The 21,062-nt window shown below is 43.1% G+C and overlaps 1 protein-coding gene across 2 annotated transcripts in view; it reads right to left on the bottom strand.

Moving 5' to 3' along the window:
* LOC124789591 (protein scarlet-like) overlaps positions 1 to 20,830 on the bottom strand; it is a 189,938-nt gene extending 169,108 nt beyond the window's left edge. For both annotated transcript variants that reach the window (XR_007016140.1, XM_047257002.1), the window contains exon 1: positions 20,752 to 20,830. Coding sequence is in view for 1 of the 2 variants with exons in the window: in XM_047257002.1 (XP_047112958.1) it covers positions 20,752 to 20,805 (54 nt within the window). In the remaining variant the exon portion in view is untranslated. The remainder of the gene's footprint in view (positions 1 to 20,751) is intronic.
* Between the last annotated feature and the right edge of the window lie 232 nt (positions 20,831 to 21,062).

A 21,062-nucleotide genomic window follows, 5' to 3' on the forward strand; every position in this document is an offset into this window, starting at 1 on the left:
TCGATACAAATATAGTCAAAGTGGAATTAATTTGATTACGAAAGCATTCGTTTCGCATCACTTTGTTCTCTTCTTGGTTATTCGAAATATATCAACAAAAAATAAGTAACATTAACGAGGAAAAATATGTCGTATTACTAGAGCAAATACCCATTTAAGAACAAAAAGCACGTTTGAAACTATCGTCCTGATACTTCGTTGTTCATGTAAGCTCTGTAATTTTTCGTATTTAAAACAGCAATTGCGTGCACACGACAGAGATAATGAACAAGAAGCAATCGTAAACCGCAGTCGACTAATGTTTTGGGATATTTAAGATGGCGGTGGGCCCCCCTCACTCCGGCGTAAGTCTACTTTCTTTTTTATCTCCATGAGTGTCTGATTCCACCCATCGGCTTTCAGCAATGACGTAGTTTGTGATGTCATTCTGTTTAACTTGCAGATTGTAGTAGTGCAGACTGTACATAGTAGTGAATGTTACAGGTTTCTCTACATCTCTTCATACCCTTTGTATGTGAAAAATTTAATGTAAGTAGTAGGCCTAATTTCTGGGGGAGGGGGGGGGGGGTGACGATGCCGATGTCATATTTATTGTGGTGCCAAATCGTACCAAAAAAGTGTTAACATCTTTGACTGAAGAATATGTGTAAGAAAGCTCAACAGCAATGTCGTATAGGGTTGCTTCGTACAAGGTTGTTGGGTCACAGAAGTTGTCATAATTTCGTTGTCAATTGTAACATTCAGTTCAATGATTACAAGACTGGGTCAAGAAGTACAAATACAGTTGAGGGGTACTGGAGGTGGAAAAAAATTTTTGCTGAGATGGGAAAGAGGAGGGTTTCAGTTTTGAAAGACTGTTTGGATGACTACCGTTGGAGGAAAACTATTCCTAAGTTATTGAGCATTTCGAACGTTTATGAGAGTGGTCAGAGAAATGTACACGCCGAAGTTTTTTAGTAAGGTGTTGGTAGATTTCAGGCTTTTTTTCTTTTTTTTGTCTTTTTTTATTCAGTTACTGTGGTCTGCGGATTTGTTACTTTTTGGTTTCTTTTCGAGCGAGGTTTTTCATTATTTTTGGACAGGAGGATGGGGCGAGGGGTTGGTTGTTGTGTCTTGTGCGTGAGGGTTTCTGTGTTTGATTTATGACCTTCTTTGTAACAATGTGGGGGGTGGGGGTGGAGGGGAGACTCGATTTGGGTGGTGCCTGTTTCGTGCCTGCCATTTAGTGTTTTATATTAATTAGTTCACTAATCATTTTGATTTTCGGATATTGTGTAATAGGTCTAGTTTGAACTGTTATCATTCTTATTGCATTTTTCTCCTTACTTTATTCTCGTCAGCCTCGATCTTTGACTCCTCTGGAAATTCATATGTGTTAAGTTTCTTTGCAAGTATCTTACTTTTTCCGTTTTGTTGTATTTTCAGTACTTGTGTCATTTATACTTTCATTCCTCAAGTATAATTTCTAAGGTTTGTCATTCATCGAGTTATCCTAGCTGGTGTGAGTCACGTGGATTCTAATTACCAATTTCAAGGCTTGTCATTTTTGTGTTTCCATCATGCTGTCTGCAGTGATGTTTTTAGAGATTTTCGTTTTTGGAGTTGGTGTCTGTGTTACTTTGAACAATAATATCATTTGAACTAGATTAGTATATTTGTCCTATGTAGATGAATTCTACTTGTCGATTCCGTGGTATGCACGTTGTGCGTTTTTCCAGTGTATGTTCGCGTTAGTTTGTTTTAGTAGTTCCTTGATTTTTTCCTCTCTGCATTTCGGCGGCGATGACCTATTTATTTATAGGAGTAGTACAGAAAGTAATAGCAAAAACAGCAATACTGCTTTGCTTTCATTTTGAAGAGGACTTGGCCGACAAGTGATGTGAACACTCTTTTCATCGTGCTTGCCTCGGCGTGTAACAGTCTTCCACTACACAGTACAGTTATTCTCTCATGAGATGTGTTGTAAATAATCCACTGCATTCCGACAGGAACAATGATGTACATAATTGCAATACCAGAAGAAAAAATTATATTCATTACGCCATATTAAGATAGTCTGTAGAACAAACAGGGGATCACAATGCTGCAACCAAAGGTTTTGATCACCTATCCAATAAAAAGCTTTGATCACTTACCTAGTGATATAAAATACCTGACAGACAACAAAGTAAAATTTGAAACTAAACTGAAAACATTTCTCTTTGACAATTTCTCCTATTCAGCAGAAGATTGTGTGTTACTTTAATGTGTAAATGATGATGCGTAGGAATTAGTAACATCTGTTCGTCCTTCATTAAAAAATTTTACAAAAAAAATTGAATGTAAAATGAGTCTTTTCACATCTATATGATACATGGAACATGAAACTAACTGGCATATCACAAAGAAAGGTACAAACTTATATACTTTGAAAGCTACAAAACAAAATTCAAAAATAATAAAGTAAAATGTCCATTTTTCGGGGTGTAGGCATTTGAGACCATTCCTTTAATTACATTTACACTATTGCACAATGCTCGAACATGCTTAAAAATTGTATCTTTCTTCTACCCTGTACATTGCTGTTACTGGTCACACACTGAACGACGCATCATTGGTAAGATTTCAAAGTGAGAAGATGTACAAACTACAGTGAAACTAAGGTACTGATAATCTAATAAAACAAGGTTTCTATTTTGCATGGAGGTACTCCTCTGTGATGTTGTATGTCTTTAACATTTCACAATCTTTCGTTTGACATGCGTAAGATACGATAGCAAGCCTTGCATCTTCCGTCATTGGAAACGTTTATGGGCTAGCAAACAATACGTCTTTTGCAAATGTGAACTTTAAAAATTTGTTGAAAGCTGAAAATGTAACGTACAAGAAGGAACCAGTAAGCAAAAAAACATTAGTTTCGGAGTTCCAGCTTCATTTGCTGTCGATACAAATACAGTAAAGTGAATTAAACGGATCACGAAAGCACATTTTTCACATCATATCCTTCTTGGTTATTCGAAATATGTCAACAAAAAACAGGTTAACATTAATGAGGCCAAATGTGTCTTACTGCTGGAGCAAATATGCATTTAACAACAGAAAATATTCGAAATTTCCTTCCTGACACTATGTTATTCTTGTAAGCACAGTAATCTTAGTATTTGAAACTGCTGCCGCCCACACAACGGAAATAATGAACAAGAAGCAATAGTAAACAGTAGTCTGCTAATGTTTTGGACTATTTAAGATGGTGGCAGGCCCGCCCACGCCGACTTCAAAACAACGTACAGCGTAAGTCTATAGTGCCAGCTCCCTTGTTTCTTTACCTCCACGGTTGCTGCGCCGATGCTTTCAAAGTTTGCCTCTACGTAGCGTCTTTGTCTCTGGTATGACGTGATCGCTCAAAGCTGGAAAAATGGTATCGGACTCTAGAATTTATCCCAAAATAGTGCAGCAAGTGTTCGTATAATATAAGGTCTAGATGTTTTACAAAGGCGAAAGTTTCTCCCAATTATGCTTGTAGATAATTGCCATTTATATGTGTCAATAGATTACAGCGCTCGTGTGGCATATTTAATTACACAGGTCTGAGTTTTCAGATGTCTATTAGCCTGCAGTGCGTCAGTAAAAATTATGTTTCGTTTGCAGAAATCAAATCAGTCTAATCGTAAGGTTTGTGTGCTGTTGAACTCAGGGTAAACAGCTTGTGTGCGAGTCTGCAGGGAATCAAACGCGCTGCGATTATCGACTGTCTTCAATCCATCTTAAACGGGCGCTCAAGAGAGTTGTGACCGGTGAGGCTGATACAGTCGGTTTGAGCGTACATACACGGACGCTGGCAGTAATTCAGACAGAAAGACGGTTCGACACGGACGGAAGTGTTGAGTCATGACGGCCACTAATATTTCAAAGCCAACTACATATTCTCTGCAGCGATTTGTGAGAGGTGTAACGGAATACGAAGAGCAAGAAGCATAATTCTTGGGCGCGGGTACGCCAGTACTGATAGATGACGTTTGTTACGCAATGAACGAAGTTCATTATGAACTGAAGCCAGAGGAAAAGGGTAAACGTGGTTATCAGTCAGCACCTGCGAGTAAACAAGAAGTTTGTGTATTGGATAAAAGCAACGATCTCATTAAAGGAGACGCTGGATTGCCAGCGAAAGGGATCCGGCACACTGGTTGATGTTGATTGTAATGTGAAGATATAGATATTGCAGCACAATTTGGTGGGCATTATTAAAACTGAACTGTTTTATTTTAGAACCGACATAAATAAGGATCAGAAGTTGTCTAAACTTAAATGAGAACTAAGAGCTGAAATGAAAATAAGCAGACATACACTACTGGCCATTAAAATTGCTACACAACGAAGATGACGTGCTACACACGCGAAATTTAACCGACAGGAAGAAGATGCTCTGATATGCAAATGATTAGCTTTTCAGAGCATTCGCACAAGGCTGCCGCCGGTGGCGACACCTACAACGTGCTGACATGAGGAAAGTTTCTAACCGATTTGTCATACACAAACAGCAGTTGACCGGCGTTGCCTGGCGATACGTTGTTGTGATGCCTCGTGTAAGGATGACAAATGCGTACCATCACGCTTCCGACTTTGATAAAGGTCGGATTGTAGCCTGTCGCGATTGCGGTTTATCGTATCGCGACATTGCTGCTCGCGTTGGTCGAGATCCAATGACTGTTAGCAGAATAAGGAATCGGTGGGTTAAGGAGGGTAATACGGAACGCCGTGCTGGATCCCAACGGCCTCGTATCACTAGCAGTCGAGATGACAGGCATCTGGGTGCACGAATGGCAAAACGTCATTTTTTTATGAATCCAGGCTCCGTAAAACAGCATCATGATGGTGGCATCCGTGTTTGGCGACATCGCCGTGAACACATATTGGAAACATGTATTCGTCATCGCCATACTGGCTTATCACCCGGCGTGATGGTATGGGGTGCCATTGGTTACAAGTCTCGGTCACCTCTCGTTCGCACTGACGGCACTTTGAACAGTGGACGTTACATTTCAGATGTGTTACGACCCTTCATTCGATCCCTGCGAAACCCTATATTTCAGCAGGATAATTCACGACCGCATGTTGCAGGTCCTGTACGGGTCTTTCTGGATACAGAAAATGTTCGACTGCTGCCCTGGGCAGCACATTCTCCAGATCTTTCACCAATTGAAAACGTCTGGTCAATTGTGGCCGAGCAACTGGCTCTTCGCAATACGCCAGCCACTACTCTTGATGAACTGTGGTATCGTGCTGAAGCTGCATGGGCAGCTGTACCTGTACACGCCATCCAAGCTCTGTTTGACTCAATCCCCAGGCGTATCAAGGCCGTCATTATGGCCAGAGGTAGTTGTTCTGGGTAATGATTTCTCAGGATCTATGCACCCAAACTGCGTGAAAATGTAATCACATGTCAGTTCTAGTATAATATATTTGTCCAATGAATACCCGTTTATCATCTGCATTTCTTCTTGGTGTAGCAATTTGTATGGCCAGTAGTGTATAAACGAGAAAATTAAAGACAAATGGAAACTGCTAGATAATACGCGAAATCAAGGTGTGTGTAGGATGAAGCGAGAATGTGATCAAAAAACAGAGTCTGTGAAAGAATAGTGATGTACAGGTGGGCAAAAGTGTCGTAATAGCCTTAAGGAAGTGAGGGCGCGATGTGTGTGGAGAAGAGTACTTCGATTCAGGAGCTGCTGGTCTGGCACAGTGCACGATCATCGAGTAGAAGATTAGACGTTCATGGAGTCACAACAATTATAAAGAGAATGTTTTAGTTAACTGACAGCAGTTTTCCAAATTTGATCCTCTTGTATATGGGCATCCGATAGAATTTTTGAAGGATTTTAGAAATGTTTGGCGAAGTATTGCAACGAAAGAAAGAAGATTGTATTTATCAAAAGTTATTTGGGATGAGATTCATTCGGATGTGAATAAATGATACTGATCTTCAGTTTACGATTAATGGAAGGTTGCTATCAATGGGCCATCTAAAGAAAACGTGTAATAAAGTTCTCAGATATTGTAATAAATATTTAATTTTCAGTGTAACTTTAACATCATCTTTTCTATTTCACTGCAGTAGACACAGAAGTAATGCTTATGAAAATTTATGTTTATGAAAATTTGGAAAAATGAAAATATGTGTTATCGGTCCAATCAAGGTAATTGGTTTCCTTCTTTGGGCCAGGCAGTTTCCGTGAATGAGCTACAGTGTAATAGCTGTTAAATATTATACACATCTAAATAAGTGTCAATAATTTTTTATTTTTTATTTTAGGAGTATTTTTTAGAGTGTGAAGCCGAATAACATCTATTTGAAACCAAGGTGACTAAAAGTAGAAATGTCGTCTTCGAAGGTAAAGAGACACATATGACTGACTATCAGAACATTTCCAAACTATTAGAAAATGACAACCATTATTTAAATTTTGTTCACAGTGGCTTACTTAAACATAAGATTAGACAATATTCGAGGTGGCTTACTCAGGGCAATTCGCACCGCATTACTAAACAACACCTAGTCTCCGCCCACAGCATGTAAATTTATGACAAAATAGTGTGAACTGGTCGTACGCTCCAATGAGAGCTGCAAAAATGTAGTAACTATTACCACATCTGTATGATGCTTCAGTCGTCAGTACTTGTCTGTTCAAAGAACTTCGCCGGCCGGAGTGGCCGTGCGGTTCTAGGCGCTACAGTCTGGAACTGCGTGACCGCTACGGTCGCAGGTTCGAATCCTGCCTCGGGCGTGGATGTGTGTGATGTCCTTAGGTTAGTTAGGTTTAAGTAGTTCTGAGTTCTAGGGGACTGATGACCACAACAGTTAAGTCCCATAGTGCTCAGAGCCATTTTTTTTAAAGAACTTCGTGAAAATTCTACCTTTTTCTACGGTTGTTCTGCGTCTACGTGAAATAGCTCACGACTGAAATAGAACCTTTGGCAAACAATGTCTACACTTAGTGAAAAGTAATACCCGCCTATTGTCAGTATCAACAGAGAAATCGAGCTGGCCTAGCGAAGGAGCCGGCCTATCAACAGCAGCCTTTCCCTACTTACAGTGAGCCTGTGGAATAATTTATTCGTGTAAAATGTAGTGAAACCTCCCCTTAGAGAAATTTATGAATGATTGTGCTGATAAACCTCTTACGTTTTTTGATTTTCAAACAGCTGGGCAAAACTGAACGTGCAGACATTTCTCTCTTTACTTATTCAGATCATCAATAAACTGACACACAATATTTTTAGCACAACGCAATCTGTCTTTCAATAATCCCTACAAAAGAATGGCCCTGACTAACAATAACCTATACCTTTCATGAATCACTTACCTCACAAAAATCGTCGTTACTCGAAATACTGCAATACAAAGAGCGCCAATACTGCCAGCTAAATAAAAGATTCTAACTACTGAAGCCACTAACTGCTCATAGGCATAGCAAATGAAAGATTTTGATAGAGAACAAACAATGTATTTACCTTAATAGTGTTCAAAAGTCATTATGACATCCAGTCTTACAAATTTACTGTCTCTGATGGACACACGTGCAGATCATCCGCTCTCAAAACTCCGCCATATCAACATAAAAACCTAAACAGCCTACTTACAGTAGCTATCGTCCCATATTAAGGTAATACGTGGAGCCCTGCGAATAAATGTAAAGTCTTCTCAATGACAGGTAGGTTCTCGTTACGTGATGTTCCTCTAGTTGGAATTATTGCTAGCATGTGACGAGAAAATGCCTTTGGTGATAAATCAGGGTGACCTTGCTGTAGTGTAATAATGTTAAGCTAGTTTTGAGCTTGAGAGGAGTAAAAAATTCACTCTATTCACAGAAAAGTATTATGATAAATAAGCAGACCACATATTTAATGTTCAAATGTGTGTGAAATCTTACGGGACTTAACTGCTAAGGTCATCAGTCCCTAAGCGCACACACTACTTTTAAGCGAAATTATCCTAAGGACAGACACACACACCCATGTCCGAGGGAGGACTCGAACCTCCGCCGGGACCAGCCGCACAGCCTCATGACTGCACCACTCCAGACCGCTCGGCTAATCCAGCGCGGCTGATATTTATTAAGTTCGTGTAGGGAGTTTGGGGAGGAGGGGGGGAATGAGAGATGAGCTATGCACTTGATGATGAAGGCGATGTGAGCGTGGAATGCATGTGTTCAAAATGTTGCTATGTGTAGGGATATGGGTGACATAATGCACAGTAGTAAGAAGGAACAGTGTCTGCAGGGAGTGGATATTAAGGTCTGAAATGCATATGTAGGTATAGCGAGAATGGAGGCAGCGTTTCGTAAACAATAATATGGTTTCCAGAATGAGATTTTCACTCTGCAGCGGAGTGTGCGCTGATATGAAACTTCCTGGCGGATTAAAACTGTGTGCGCGACCGAGACTCGAACTCGGGACCTTTGCCTTTCGCGGACAAGTGCTCCACCATCTGAGCTACCGAAGCACGACTCACGCCCGGTACTCACAGCTTGGTTGATACCATCAGGATAAAAGGGTGTAGCTTGCAGCCAATAACGCTTTGTATATGTTAAGAGACTATATCGCTCGCATGGCATATTTAATTATTAAGGATTGAGTAAAGAGAAGAGTATTAATCCTCAGTCTCAATTTGTTATGGAAGCTTGTCCTTTCCTTACAAATCCTGCATGCGGAATGATCGTTGCAAATACTTTGATTACGGTGAAGATAGTCATTAGCAGCCGTGACCCTAAGGCTGTTTCTCTCGAAGTCCTAGTATCACAGCACTGCAGGAACTTGTGGAAACATACAGGCCGGCCGCTGTGACCGAGCGGTTCTAAGTGCCACAGTCTGGAACCACGCGACCGCTACGGTCGGAGGTTCGAATCCTGCCTCGGCCATGGATGTGTGTGCTGTCCTTAAGTTAGTTATGTTTAAGTAGTTCTAAGTTCTAGGGGACTGATGACCTCAGAAGTTAAGTCCCATAGTGCTCAGAGCCATTTTGAAACAAACATACAGGCTTTAAGTGCTCCGTGTTGAATATATACTTTCACTAATCAGTCACGAATCAATCCAGACATGTATTTCTACGGGTTTTTTTTCCTTGTTTTGTTGTCAGAAACCAGCCCGGACGATGTTAAAAATATTTCTGCTGGATGCTGTGTGGCCAAGGCGTAATTGACACCACAGCAGAACGATGTTGCTAAACCTCTTCCAGGAGAACACGTGAGCTCATGTAGTGGATGTAGTGTAGTGAAACCGCATGTGAGACGGGGCACGGGACACAGCAGCAATGGAGGAATAGCGGGGTAATCGATACGGAGAGTTGTTCCGCGGACGGGGAGACGGAAGCCCGGGGAATCAGAGCGCGGAGGAGAGGGTGGTCGGATTACCAACGCCTCAGCTCACCTGTCTCAAGCACAACTGCGACTGCCCAATCAGCTCGTCCCTGCTTTTCAGGCTCGATCAGCAGAGTACTTCAGGCAGGCGCGGTAACTCGCGAGTCACCGACATATACGTTCGCACTCTGCAAACAGCTGTGAAGTACGTGCTAGTGAATACTCCCCAGTGTACCAGTAATTGGGGCTTGTTTCCATCCGTTCACGTATGTAGGTCGGCAACGATGACTGCTTATAAGCCTCCGCGCGCGCCTTAGTGTAACCGTCACCGTTACACGGGCTGTTCAAAAAGTCTCTCCGCAGGGCCGTATGATTGTTAGCCGCGCGTGCCTTTCGATTGATTGTTACTTCCCTTCAAGTGGACTTTCTCAACATTCCGCTGTTTCGTTTATCTCAGCCAGCGTCAGTAGTATCGTTGGTGTGTGTCGTTACGTATTGGCGTGAACGCTCAAGTTTAGATCCTTTATTGGTTTGTTTCGTTTTTGTCACTATTAAAATACTAACCATAGAAGAACGTGTGTTTTTAGTCGAACAAGTGTTCAAAGCTGGCGGTAAATACACAGTTTCAGTTCATCAAACATTTAATTCAGTTCTCGCAGAGACAATTCTCCCACATCGCGATACTGTGCAAGATTTGATTAAGAATCTCGAAATACGGGTTCAGTGACAGATGCACCGAGAAGTGGTCGTCCTAGCGTTTGGTCTGAGGATAAACTACTCAATATTTCCGATAAAATGTCCATGAGTCCGAACAACTCAGTAAGAAAACTCGCCCAGGAAATCGATGTTAAAGTCGGAACGGGCCACACAGCTGTAAGGAAAAAATTAGAACTATTCCCATACAAAATGAGAGTCGTGCATAAACTGAAAAATACTGATCATGGCAAGAGACTGCATTATTGTCAATGGTTCATAAACTTCGTTCAACAAAATGGAAGGGATATTCTTAATGAAACGTGTTTCACTGATGAGGCGTGGTTTCATTATCCGGGTACATGAACTCGGAAAATTCTCATATGTGGGGTACTGCAAATCCATTGTGTATTCATAAGGAACCACTTCATTCTGTGCCAATAGGAGTTTGGACTGCAATTGCTAGACGTCGGATTGTGGGTCCCATGTTTTTCAATGAAACAATAAGCGCACAACGATACTGCAGTGATATTCTGTACCCACTCATAGGAGAACTTGTGTTATGTGAAATACTGAACGGTTATTTTCAACAAGATGGTGCAACCGCGCATAAGCTCGCGTTTCAATGTCACTGCTTGCTGATGTTTCTGGTGATCGCATAATTTCACAGGGACTTTGGCCTCCACGATCGCCTGGCCTAACACCACCTGACTTTTTCTTCTGGTGTGCAGCGAAAGCAACTGTCTATAAAAACCGTCCAAAATCCATCGATGAACTGAAAACTGCAATATCCACTTTCACTGCTTCCGTACAGAAGAAATGTTACGCTTGTGTTTCGAAACATGATTAGACGAATTTAATTGTGTATTCAACAACAGGAGGGACACTTTCAACATTTTATGTGAAAATTTGTAAGTAAAAATGAATATTCAATAAATTAATAACTTGCATTTCACTGAGTTTCATTTCGGCATATTCACTGCGGCATACGGCACGCGCGACTAACAATCATACGGCACTGCGGAGAGACTTTCCGAACACCTCATACTTATATACACAATATATATACACTGGTGTCCAAAATTAAAGCAATAAACGTCTGTTTCCACGTCCTGTGTCTAGTTTACAAATAATCATACAAACTGTCAACAGATGTCTGTACGATCGTGTTCTGCATGGAAGATGACATTCAGATCAACGGAAAAACACACCAACGATGACGTCAGGGCGCCCAGCAAACGGAGTGGTGCTTAACGGGCAGTCCCACATCCACACTCGCTGTGTACACAGTCACAGACGGTGCAGTACGACACAGAGAAGACACTTCGCGGTGCAGGGCCATAGCAAAAGTGGAAGCAGGACAGTCGCAGAGTGATTTGGCCTGATGGCTTAATGTCAATTGTTCTGTTGTTTCTAGGATGTGGTGACAGTTTATAGAGGCCGAAACTGTATCCCGAAGACCAGGGCAGGGCCGAACATGTGTGGCATCAGAAGGGCACGACCGTTATTTGACCATAAGGGCACGACGTCATAGTACTACCGAGCGATGTGGCGCAGTGGCTAACACACCGGACTCGCATTCAGGAGGATGACGGTTCAATCCCGCGTCCGGCCATCCTGTTTTAAATTTTCCGTGATTTCCCTAAACCGCTCCACGTAAATGCCGGGATGGTTCCTTTGAAAGGGCACGGCCGACTTCCTTCCTCGTCCTTCCCTAATCCTATGAGACCGATGATCTCGCTGTCTGGTCTCCTCCACCAAACAACCCCAAACTCCCCTCTTAGTACTATACAGCAACTGGCATCTGATCTAGCAGCATCCACTGGACGTGCTGTATGGAGGCAAATGGTGTAGAAAAGGCTTCGATAGAGTGACCTTCATTGTCGAAGAACTACCGTATGTGTGCCTCTTATGCGTCTTCACAGAAGGGAACGTTTAGAGTGGAGTCGTCGAAATGCCACCTGGACAGCCGAACAGTGGGCTACAGATGTGTGCCGATTTGGTGTGTAGAGAGTGATTCTCGAGGCATCTGAAGGGAATGTGGAACACGATTTCGACACCTGAACATTGTATTAAGAGACCGATATGGAGAGGGATTGTGTTGACCACTCGAACACCTTTTCATGAAATTGTACAGGTGTATCGGGAAGGTTTAACTGCCGTCAGGTATCGTGACGAGGATCTCACGTACGGTTGTGGCGAGTGATGTCAGTCATTCGACCACACCGCCGCCTGAGAGATCGATCCGCCGGATGCGATTCTCTCGATAAACGGAACAGAAGAGCGGCTGTGCTAGCCATAGAGTACACAGCCAGTCGCAGTACTTATGCTCGCCGCGAGGCGCCGCTAGGCCACTTCATGTGTAGCAGGAGAGTAGTGCAGTCGTGCCAGTCTACAGTTCGTAGCCGCGCTCAGTGGTCAGCGAGCGCCGATGTTAGTCAGTCATCGTCTGCAGCTCAGTCATTGCTGCCATCAAGTCTTTGTAGCCCAGTTCCAAGTTAGTCTTCACAATCACCGGATTCGACATTCAAGATTACGCGAGATTAATTCGTCACTGCAAGATTTGTGACTTGTAAATTATGTCATTCTACAGACGCTTAGTCTAGTCACGTCTTCTATAACTGTCAACCAACAGATGATGGACTACAACAAAGTTAAGTAATACATACTTGCTTATTTTGTACTCCTGCTAATTAATTGTGTTTTCCTGTTGTAGCTACCAAGCAGTCTTGGCATAGTAGAACTCACGTTTCCACCTCCTTGGCTACTTCATATTTGCTACCACATGTTGATGGTTATGGTGGAAGATCGAGAGCCATCACTGTCCACCTAGACTTCGTAATTATGGACGATAATTCTCGACCACATAGAGACCGAGTGCTTAATGCCTTCAGAAAAAGAAAGATATTGCACGCATGGGGTGGCCTGCTCGCTCTCCCGATTTGAATCCCATAGAGCATGTCTGGGGTGAAATAAGGAGACGGGCTGCATCACGTCAACATCGGCCAACCACTCTCCGAGACTGCGAGAATGGGCATTATTGCCCCAATATGACATGGATGACGTCATTCACAGCATGCTCCATCGTTGCCAGCCCTGTATTGCTGCCAGAGATGGTTACACCCCACAGTGAGCACTTTAACCAGTTGTCGGAATGTGTGTGCAAATCTGTAATTGTTTCTACTTTTCTATCAACTGTTTATGCTATTTTGTGGAAAAATAAACGCCACCTTGCAACATTTCCGTTTGTTGCTTTAATTTTGGACACCAGGGTATCTCACGAAAGAATGCAGAAAAATATGTCATATATACAGGGCGTAACAAAAATGAACGGCACAAATTCCAAGGCACATTCCTGATATATAGACGGAGAAATTATGTTACATAAACGCGGGTTGGGAAAGGCTTTGTTTCTATGTTAAAATGCATTTTCTGCAATTCATTAATCATGGGAAACACACACGAAGAGAAAGCACCAGTATAGCACATGCAACTCCTACTCAAAGGAGATGTTCAGTTCAATATGCCCTCCGAGGGCACTGGTGCACGCATCAACCCGCCAGACAGTCATGTGGTCAACATTTAGTTTTGCTACGCGTCTTGTATTGACACTAGTGTCGTCGACAACTGCATGAAGAACTGCCGTCTCCCGTCGCGGCGTCGTCGTCCTTCTAGGCCTCCCACGGTCGCGAGTATCACGCTTAAACACCTCATGTTCCCTAAGTCGACGATCAGTGGCTTCAAACGTTTTGCAGTCGCGGAAATCTCTCCCGGTACACACATTGTGCGCGAGCGCTATTGCCGTCAATTAATCCATCAAATGGGCATCTGCCATTTCTGCAGTTGTGTACACTGCCATTGCACGAGCCAAGTCTGTGATTAACTCCACGTAGTAACCCGTAGCTTGCAACGGTCGTACTGATCGCTGGAACGGTTGATGTTATACGTAAATAAGCAATGACGTACGTCGCACGGTAACATACAAAACAAAACACAGGCTGTACGTAACGTAACCTGACATCACCGTGATTCTAGCGATCTGTTCTTGTGTGTTTCCCATGATTAATGAGTTGGAGAAAATAAGTTGTAACATGGAAACAAAGCGTTCCCAGACCTATGTTCGTATAATATAATTTCTTCGTGTATATTTGAGGGATGTGCCCTGCATTTTGTGCCGTAGATTTTCGTTCCGCCCTGTATAAATATCCCACAAAAAAAAGAAAAAAAAAAAAAAAAAATGCGACACCCTCAAGCACATGGTCATTTTATTGGCACATGGTGTGACACGTAGTTCATCATTGTAGGAATATATGATGAAAAATTCAGACCAAATGAAACATATATGCCACAGTAAAGGGAGTCCAAACAGCTGCATGGGTACACGGCAATGCAGACTTGTAGTGTCACATGCAAATGATCAGAAGTATGTCGAATGGCATCCTGCGATAGACTTTCTCAAACCTCTTGCCCCTTTTGTTTCAATTCGACAATGGTTCTTGCAGGCTTTGGAGAACGAGTAAGCCCCCACTTCATCGTCTCCCATACGCCTTCAATTCGCTCGAGATTTGGGATCTTTCTATCCAGTACGTATGTTTTACACCACGAGAAGGCCGCTGCGTTACAGCAGCTATATGTGGACATGCACTGTCCTGCTGAAAAAGCACATCACCTTCTTGTCGAAGAAATGACAGTAACACTGGAACAACAGCCTGTGCAATGTAGCCTGTTCAGAGGAACACATGAACTTAGTCCTGCTGCAAACATACCGTTCCCAGTGGTCTCTGGTGACAAAGCGGGAACAACATGTGCCCGGATTTCGTCCCCGGGTGATGTGCTGTCAGCCTCCTCCGCTCTCATAATGCGTCGATCTTGGAGGCGCCTGTACTACACGGACGTAGACCAATGCTAAGACCATTCTAAAAACATCCACATTGTATGCTCTGGTTGACAGTCGTCACCCATGCGAGCACTGGTCCTACCATTCCGTTTCTATTTCGATAGGTAAGTTATTTAGTTTTTAGGTTTTGATTCAATAAAAATTAAGATAAAGCTCTGATGAGAACTACTCTTCTAACCAGTATTACGTGGGAACTTATAATGCTCCAAACAGAATGGAGATGTTAAACATGACAGGTATGTAAGGAGATCAGGGGGCGTGGACTTCCACTGCGTGGAAAGGAAGAGACTGTAAACAGGCCGCAAGAGAAAAAACGGAAAAGTAGTAAGCTTTAACGAGTGTGGTAGAGCATGGGTGGATCAACCAGGAAGTGGTGTGTTAGGCGTGGTAAGGAAGTTTTCGTCAATCGTTTGAACAGTGCGGACTGAAATAACAGATGTATCAAAAAGTAACTGTGTAAATATTGGTTTAACTGTTGTATTACTGAGGCTCATATAAAGGTATTGCAGCGTATGGTTCAAAAACTATTCTTATTATTCATTTTTACTTCAGAGTAAGTTTACTTTCGTTTGTTTTCATTAAAATAAGTTATGTGTGGATACTACAACACATATAGCGCGTACACTGTGATATTGAGTAATTAACCGAAATCGACATCACTATCGATGTATACATCCTATTTTGTTTCATAGTTGTTAAAATAACATTCAAAGCAATGGTGCGTGTGAAATGTCACGCACGCGAATAATAATTGGGCAGAAATTCACGCGACTACTTCAGGGTTAAGTCGCTCGTAGAAGCAACATGAGCGCCGCCAAGCTCTCTGTAAAGTGCAGTTTTACTTTCTGTGATTCTAAGTGACGTAACGGGAAGCTATATTATTCGGAATAACGTTCAAAAGGGATGCCACTATGATGTATTTATTTACTAAACAGCACACACAGATCGACAGGATTAATAATGGTTGAGCCGGCCGGAGTGGCCGTGCGGTTCTAGGCGCTACAGTCTGGAGCCGAGCGACCGCTCCGGTCGCAAGTTCGAATCCTTCCTTGGGCGTGGATGTGTGTTATGTCCTTAGGTTAGTTAGGTTTAATTAGTTCTAGGCGACTGACGACCTCAGAAGTTAAGTCGCATAGTGCTCAGAGCCATTTGAACCATTTTGAATAATGGTTGACTGAAAACTAACAATTTCCTGAGATCATGGTATTATAAAGGAACTTTATCGGAAAGCATCATATCTCGTACCTTATACTTACACTCGTGATATTTCGTAGCCGTTCGTACATTTTCGTTAGCTTAAACATTTGTTTATTACGATGATCGATTTCTGGCGTTGTAATATTGTTGTAAGAACATACTTATGAGATGTAGACTTCTCCCAATATTTACATCGGAAAAAGCGACTTCTGCCAGCATATATTTATTAAGCAAGATTACATACTTCGCGCCAGAATAACCGTGTTTTCCCTACGTAACTCGCTGCTGACGTAACGGGCGTTCTCGTGTCGAGCCACAGGAAACGTCATATGGTCCATCCGCTCCTTCAGCCAGCATGTGAACTGAAACTCTACTCCCGACTGCGTGCGTTCTACAGCAGCGCTTTACTCGCTGAATGCTACAATCTGCAGATGCGATACAAAATTGTAAAAATGGAGAATAAGAAAATAAAATGCGACTGGAATAGAAGGGGTAGCTTACAACTATCCGATGTAGCTGCGCTGCCCCGATATGTCGGAGGTGAAGTTACTTTTTGTGTAGTAAACTCGTACTTACTTGATTGCGTCATTCCTAAAAATCTTTCGCATTTAACGGTGACGAATTATACCCGAAGCTGCTTCGACTCCGCTCATTTTTGGTTACATTACTTCTTATACGCAGTCCGCAACTACACTATGTGATCAAAAGTATCCACACACCTCCAGAAACATACGTTTTTCATATTAGGTGCATTGCGCTGCCACCTACTGCCAGATACTCCATATCAGCGACCTCAGTAGTCATTAGACATCGTGAGAGAGCAGAATGAAGCGCTCTCCGGAACTCACGGACTTCGAAAGTGGTCAGGTGATTGGGTGTCACTTGTGTCATACATCTGTACGTGGAATTTGCACACTGCTAAACATCCCCAGGTCCACTGTTTCCGATGTGATAGCGAAGTGGAGTCGTGAAGGAACACGTACAGCACAAAAGCGTAGAGGCCGACCTCATCTGTTGACTGACAGACACAGCCGACAGTTGAAGAGGGTCGTAATGTGTAATAGGCAGACATCTATCCAGACCATCACACCGGAATTCCAAACTGCGTCAGGATCCACTGCAAGCACTATGACAGTTAGGCGGTATAATACAATAAAATAATGGAAGATGATAATAAAATGTTGAAATGCGTGCCTTTTTAAAATGTATTGAATTAATGAGATTAATTTTTCGGCATGAATGACAAGTACAATAAGCGGAGCTATGCCTAGAAATAAGTCCGTATTAGTTCATACTATTTTGCAGGGGGAAGTAGTTTCTTTCTCCGCTGTAGATTTGTGCTTACCCCTCTTTATGATGCTACGTTTGGTCGCCGTGTTCACCTTCGAAGTCTTGACCGTGTTCCCATTGAGCTTATCGGATCTTCGTAATTTTCCAAAGTACACAGGTGGGCTTAAGTTCTTGTTATTATCGTACTATGTGAAATAACAACTCACACGACCTTTCTGTTAATAAAATAATACTGTATTTTCTAAACGGTGCACATATGAAATACATACTCCTCACTTATTCATAGCTACGGCAAAATGGCGGTCTACAATTACTCGCTAAAAATGGCGTGCTTCTCACTCTTTCACTAGCTGAGCGCGAATCCTTCCCTCCTCCTACCGGTAAAAGAAAAACTCCTCTGTTTTTTAACAACTGAAAATCAAAAATACCTGGCGGTAGGCATGGGCTCTATGATGGGCTACCGCTTCATCTTTTCTCTTTGCCTGTAAAGAAGACGAAAATATAAAAGAAATGCAAATGATTTATCAAGCGGGAGTTGAGAAACCTTCGATTTCATGGTCAAGCGGCTGCTCAAGAGCCCCACATCACGCCGGTAAATGCCAAACGACACCTCGCTTGGTGTAAGGAGCGTAAACATTGGACGATTGAACGGTGAGAAAACGTTGTGTGGAGTTACAAATCACGGCATAGAATTTGACGCTATGATTTCAGGGTCCGGGCATGGCGAATGCCCACTGATCGTCGTCTGTCAGCGTGTGTAGAGCCAACAGTAAAATTCGCAGGCGGTGGCGTTATGGTGTGGTCGTGCTTTTCATGGAGGGGGCTTGCACCCCTTGTTGTTTTGCGTGGTACTATCACAGCACAGGCCTACATTGGTGTTTTAAGCACCTTGTAATGTTATGTGTGCCTCACTGCTTTTATTCTTTAACTAATTTGTGCCTGGTTCAAATGGTTCAAATGGCTCTGAGCACTATGGGACTCAACTGCTGAGGTCATTAGTCCCCTAGAACTTAGAACTAGTTAAACCTAACTAACCTAAGGACATCACACACATCCATGCCCGAGGCAGGATTCGAACCTGCGACCGTAGCGGTCTCGCGGTTCCAGACTGCAGCTCCAGAACCGCGCGGTCACTTCGGCCGGCTAATTTGTGCCTGCTTTTATTCTGATAAGCTCAGTAATGTATGTAAATACCGTAAACGAAAATGTGATTCAAAAAGTACTTGAAGTGAAGCGCAGCTGGATAGCAAGAAACTCTTTACCGCGCAATCCCCGCAACGATATGATTAGAGAATCTTTGTGTATGGACTCTAAAAAAAAGACAATTGATATTAAAAAAAAGGACTCTTAATCTGTGTCTTGTAGAAAGAGGACGTGTTGCTAGGCTGTCGCTCAGAACGTGTTGTTACATTTAATGAAAATTGATATTTTAGTGACGAAACCGGCCGGGGTGGCCGAGCGGTTCTAGGCGCTTCAGTCTGGAACCACGCGACCGCTACGGTCGCAGGTTCGAATCCTGCCTCGGGCATGGATGTGTGTGATGTCCTTAGGTTAGTTAGGTTTAAGTAGTTCTAAGTTCTAGGCGACTGATGACCTCAGATGTTAAGTCCCATAGTGCTCTGAGCCATTTGAACCGTTTATAGCGATAAAACCGAGTGAAGTATGTGTAAGAGTTGCCAAACATTTTTGTAAGCAAATTTTATGGAAGTGAAGAATAGAAATATCTTGTTTTTGGAAAAGGAGGTGAACTTCTTTGTCGTCGCGGTCTATTAATTGACAGAATTGAAAGTGTACAAAGTTCACTAAAATACAGGAAAAGAAATTCATTCTCTATAGTTTCCGTTCAATAAGTAACAACCTCTCATAATTTCTTAATTACAGTAATTGGCTAATGTTCTTGTACAATAGTATGGTGCTAAACTCCACTGACCAATTTTGATGTTGCAGGACGTATAGTCTGAAGGAAGTTTGTGTGTGAAGCAATCTCCTTTTGTCACGGAAAGTAGATAGCTGTTTAATCTTACTTACTTACAACAGTGGTCCCTTAGGTATGATAAGCTACAAAAACTTGGGCTCAAAGCTACCCGCAATACGGTCAAGTAACTATCAGTGTCGTATTTTAAACGTTAAAGAGCAGTAACTTGCTCCAAATTGCAATACGTCAACAACTGGTGCAGAAGCTGATCATTCATGGAGGCAGCAACCAAAAATTCAGGTACCAGTTACGACTTTAAGTAAAAATCGCAATCAAAAACAATCTCTCTCTCTCCAAACCCATATATAAATATTCATAATATTAAAAAAAGTCATTTTACAACCTTCTTGCTTCCCACTGTTGAAGAGCAATTCGGGGATGGCGATTCCATCTTTCAGCACCTGTTCATAAAGCACGGCCTGTGTCGGAGTGCTTACACGACAGTAACATCCCTGTAATGGACTGGCCTGCACAGAGTCCTTACCTGAATCCTATAGAACACCTTTGGGATGTTTTGAACGCAGACTTCGTGCCAGACCTCACCGACTGACATCGATACCTCTCCTCTGTGCAGCACTCCGTGAAGAATGGACTGCCATTCCCCAAGAAACCTTCCAGCACCTGATCGAAAGTATGCCTGCAAGAATGGAAGCTGTCATCAAGGCTACGTGTGAGCCAACACCATATTAAATTCCAGTATTACCGATGGAGGGCGCCACGAACTTGTGTGTCATTATAAGTCACGTGTCTGGATACTTTTGGTCATATAGTGCATATGGAAGGCGGCTATATTCCTGTTGTTGCTGACCAAAGCAACAACACATTACTGATGCATGCACACACACACACACACACACACACACACACACACACACACACACACACTCTCACTCACTCACTCACCCACACACACACACACACACACACACACACACAAATGGTTCAAATGGCTCTCAGCACTATGGGACTTCTGAGATCATCAGTCCCCCAGAACTTAGAACTACTTAAACCTAACTAACCTTAGGACATCACACACATCCATGCCCGAGGCAGGATTCGAACCTGCGACCGTAGCGGTCGCGCGGTTCCAGACTGTAGCGCCTAGAACGGCTCGGACACTCCGGCCATCACATACACACACACAGACACACACACACACACACACACACACACACACACACACACAGACACACACAGTGGTAGAAGTACTCATTAACTTACTTTTCGGAGGACGTGTCGCACTTGCAAGTCTAGTGGAAACCCTCCCCTGCCGATGCACTAAGCAGCAACAAAGTAATGAAGTCACGCTTTCCACTATCAGATGGTGCTGGCCGCAGGTGGTGTCTTCGTGTGTGGGTGCCTACCTGGGAGTCCAGCAGGAAGGCTGCGCGGCGCCCGGAAGGAAGCGGCTTCCCCATGGCTGGAGTGTGCTGCGCCGACTGGCAGACTGGCGGCTCTGCCCTAACCCGCTGCTCTAGGGCTTCGCCGAGGCCGCACAAGCGTGCCACAGCCTTCACGGCGTGCGCCGGCGCTCTCCTAAGGCCTGGTTTACACCGGGGCGAATGGGAGCGGAGACAGGTGAACGAGCATTCAACCCACAGCAGACAATTCGCCAGTGTTCATTATCATTCGCTTGTACCTGTCAAAAAAGCGTTTAATTAGAGGGAACGGAAGA

Source organism: Schistocerca piceifrons, chromosome 3 (genome assembly GCF_021461385.2).
Source record: "Schistocerca piceifrons isolate TAMUIC-IGC-003096 chromosome 3, iqSchPice1.1, whole genome shotgun sequence".
NCBI lineage: Eukaryota > Metazoa > Arthropoda > Insecta > Orthoptera > Acrididae > Schistocerca > Schistocerca piceifrons.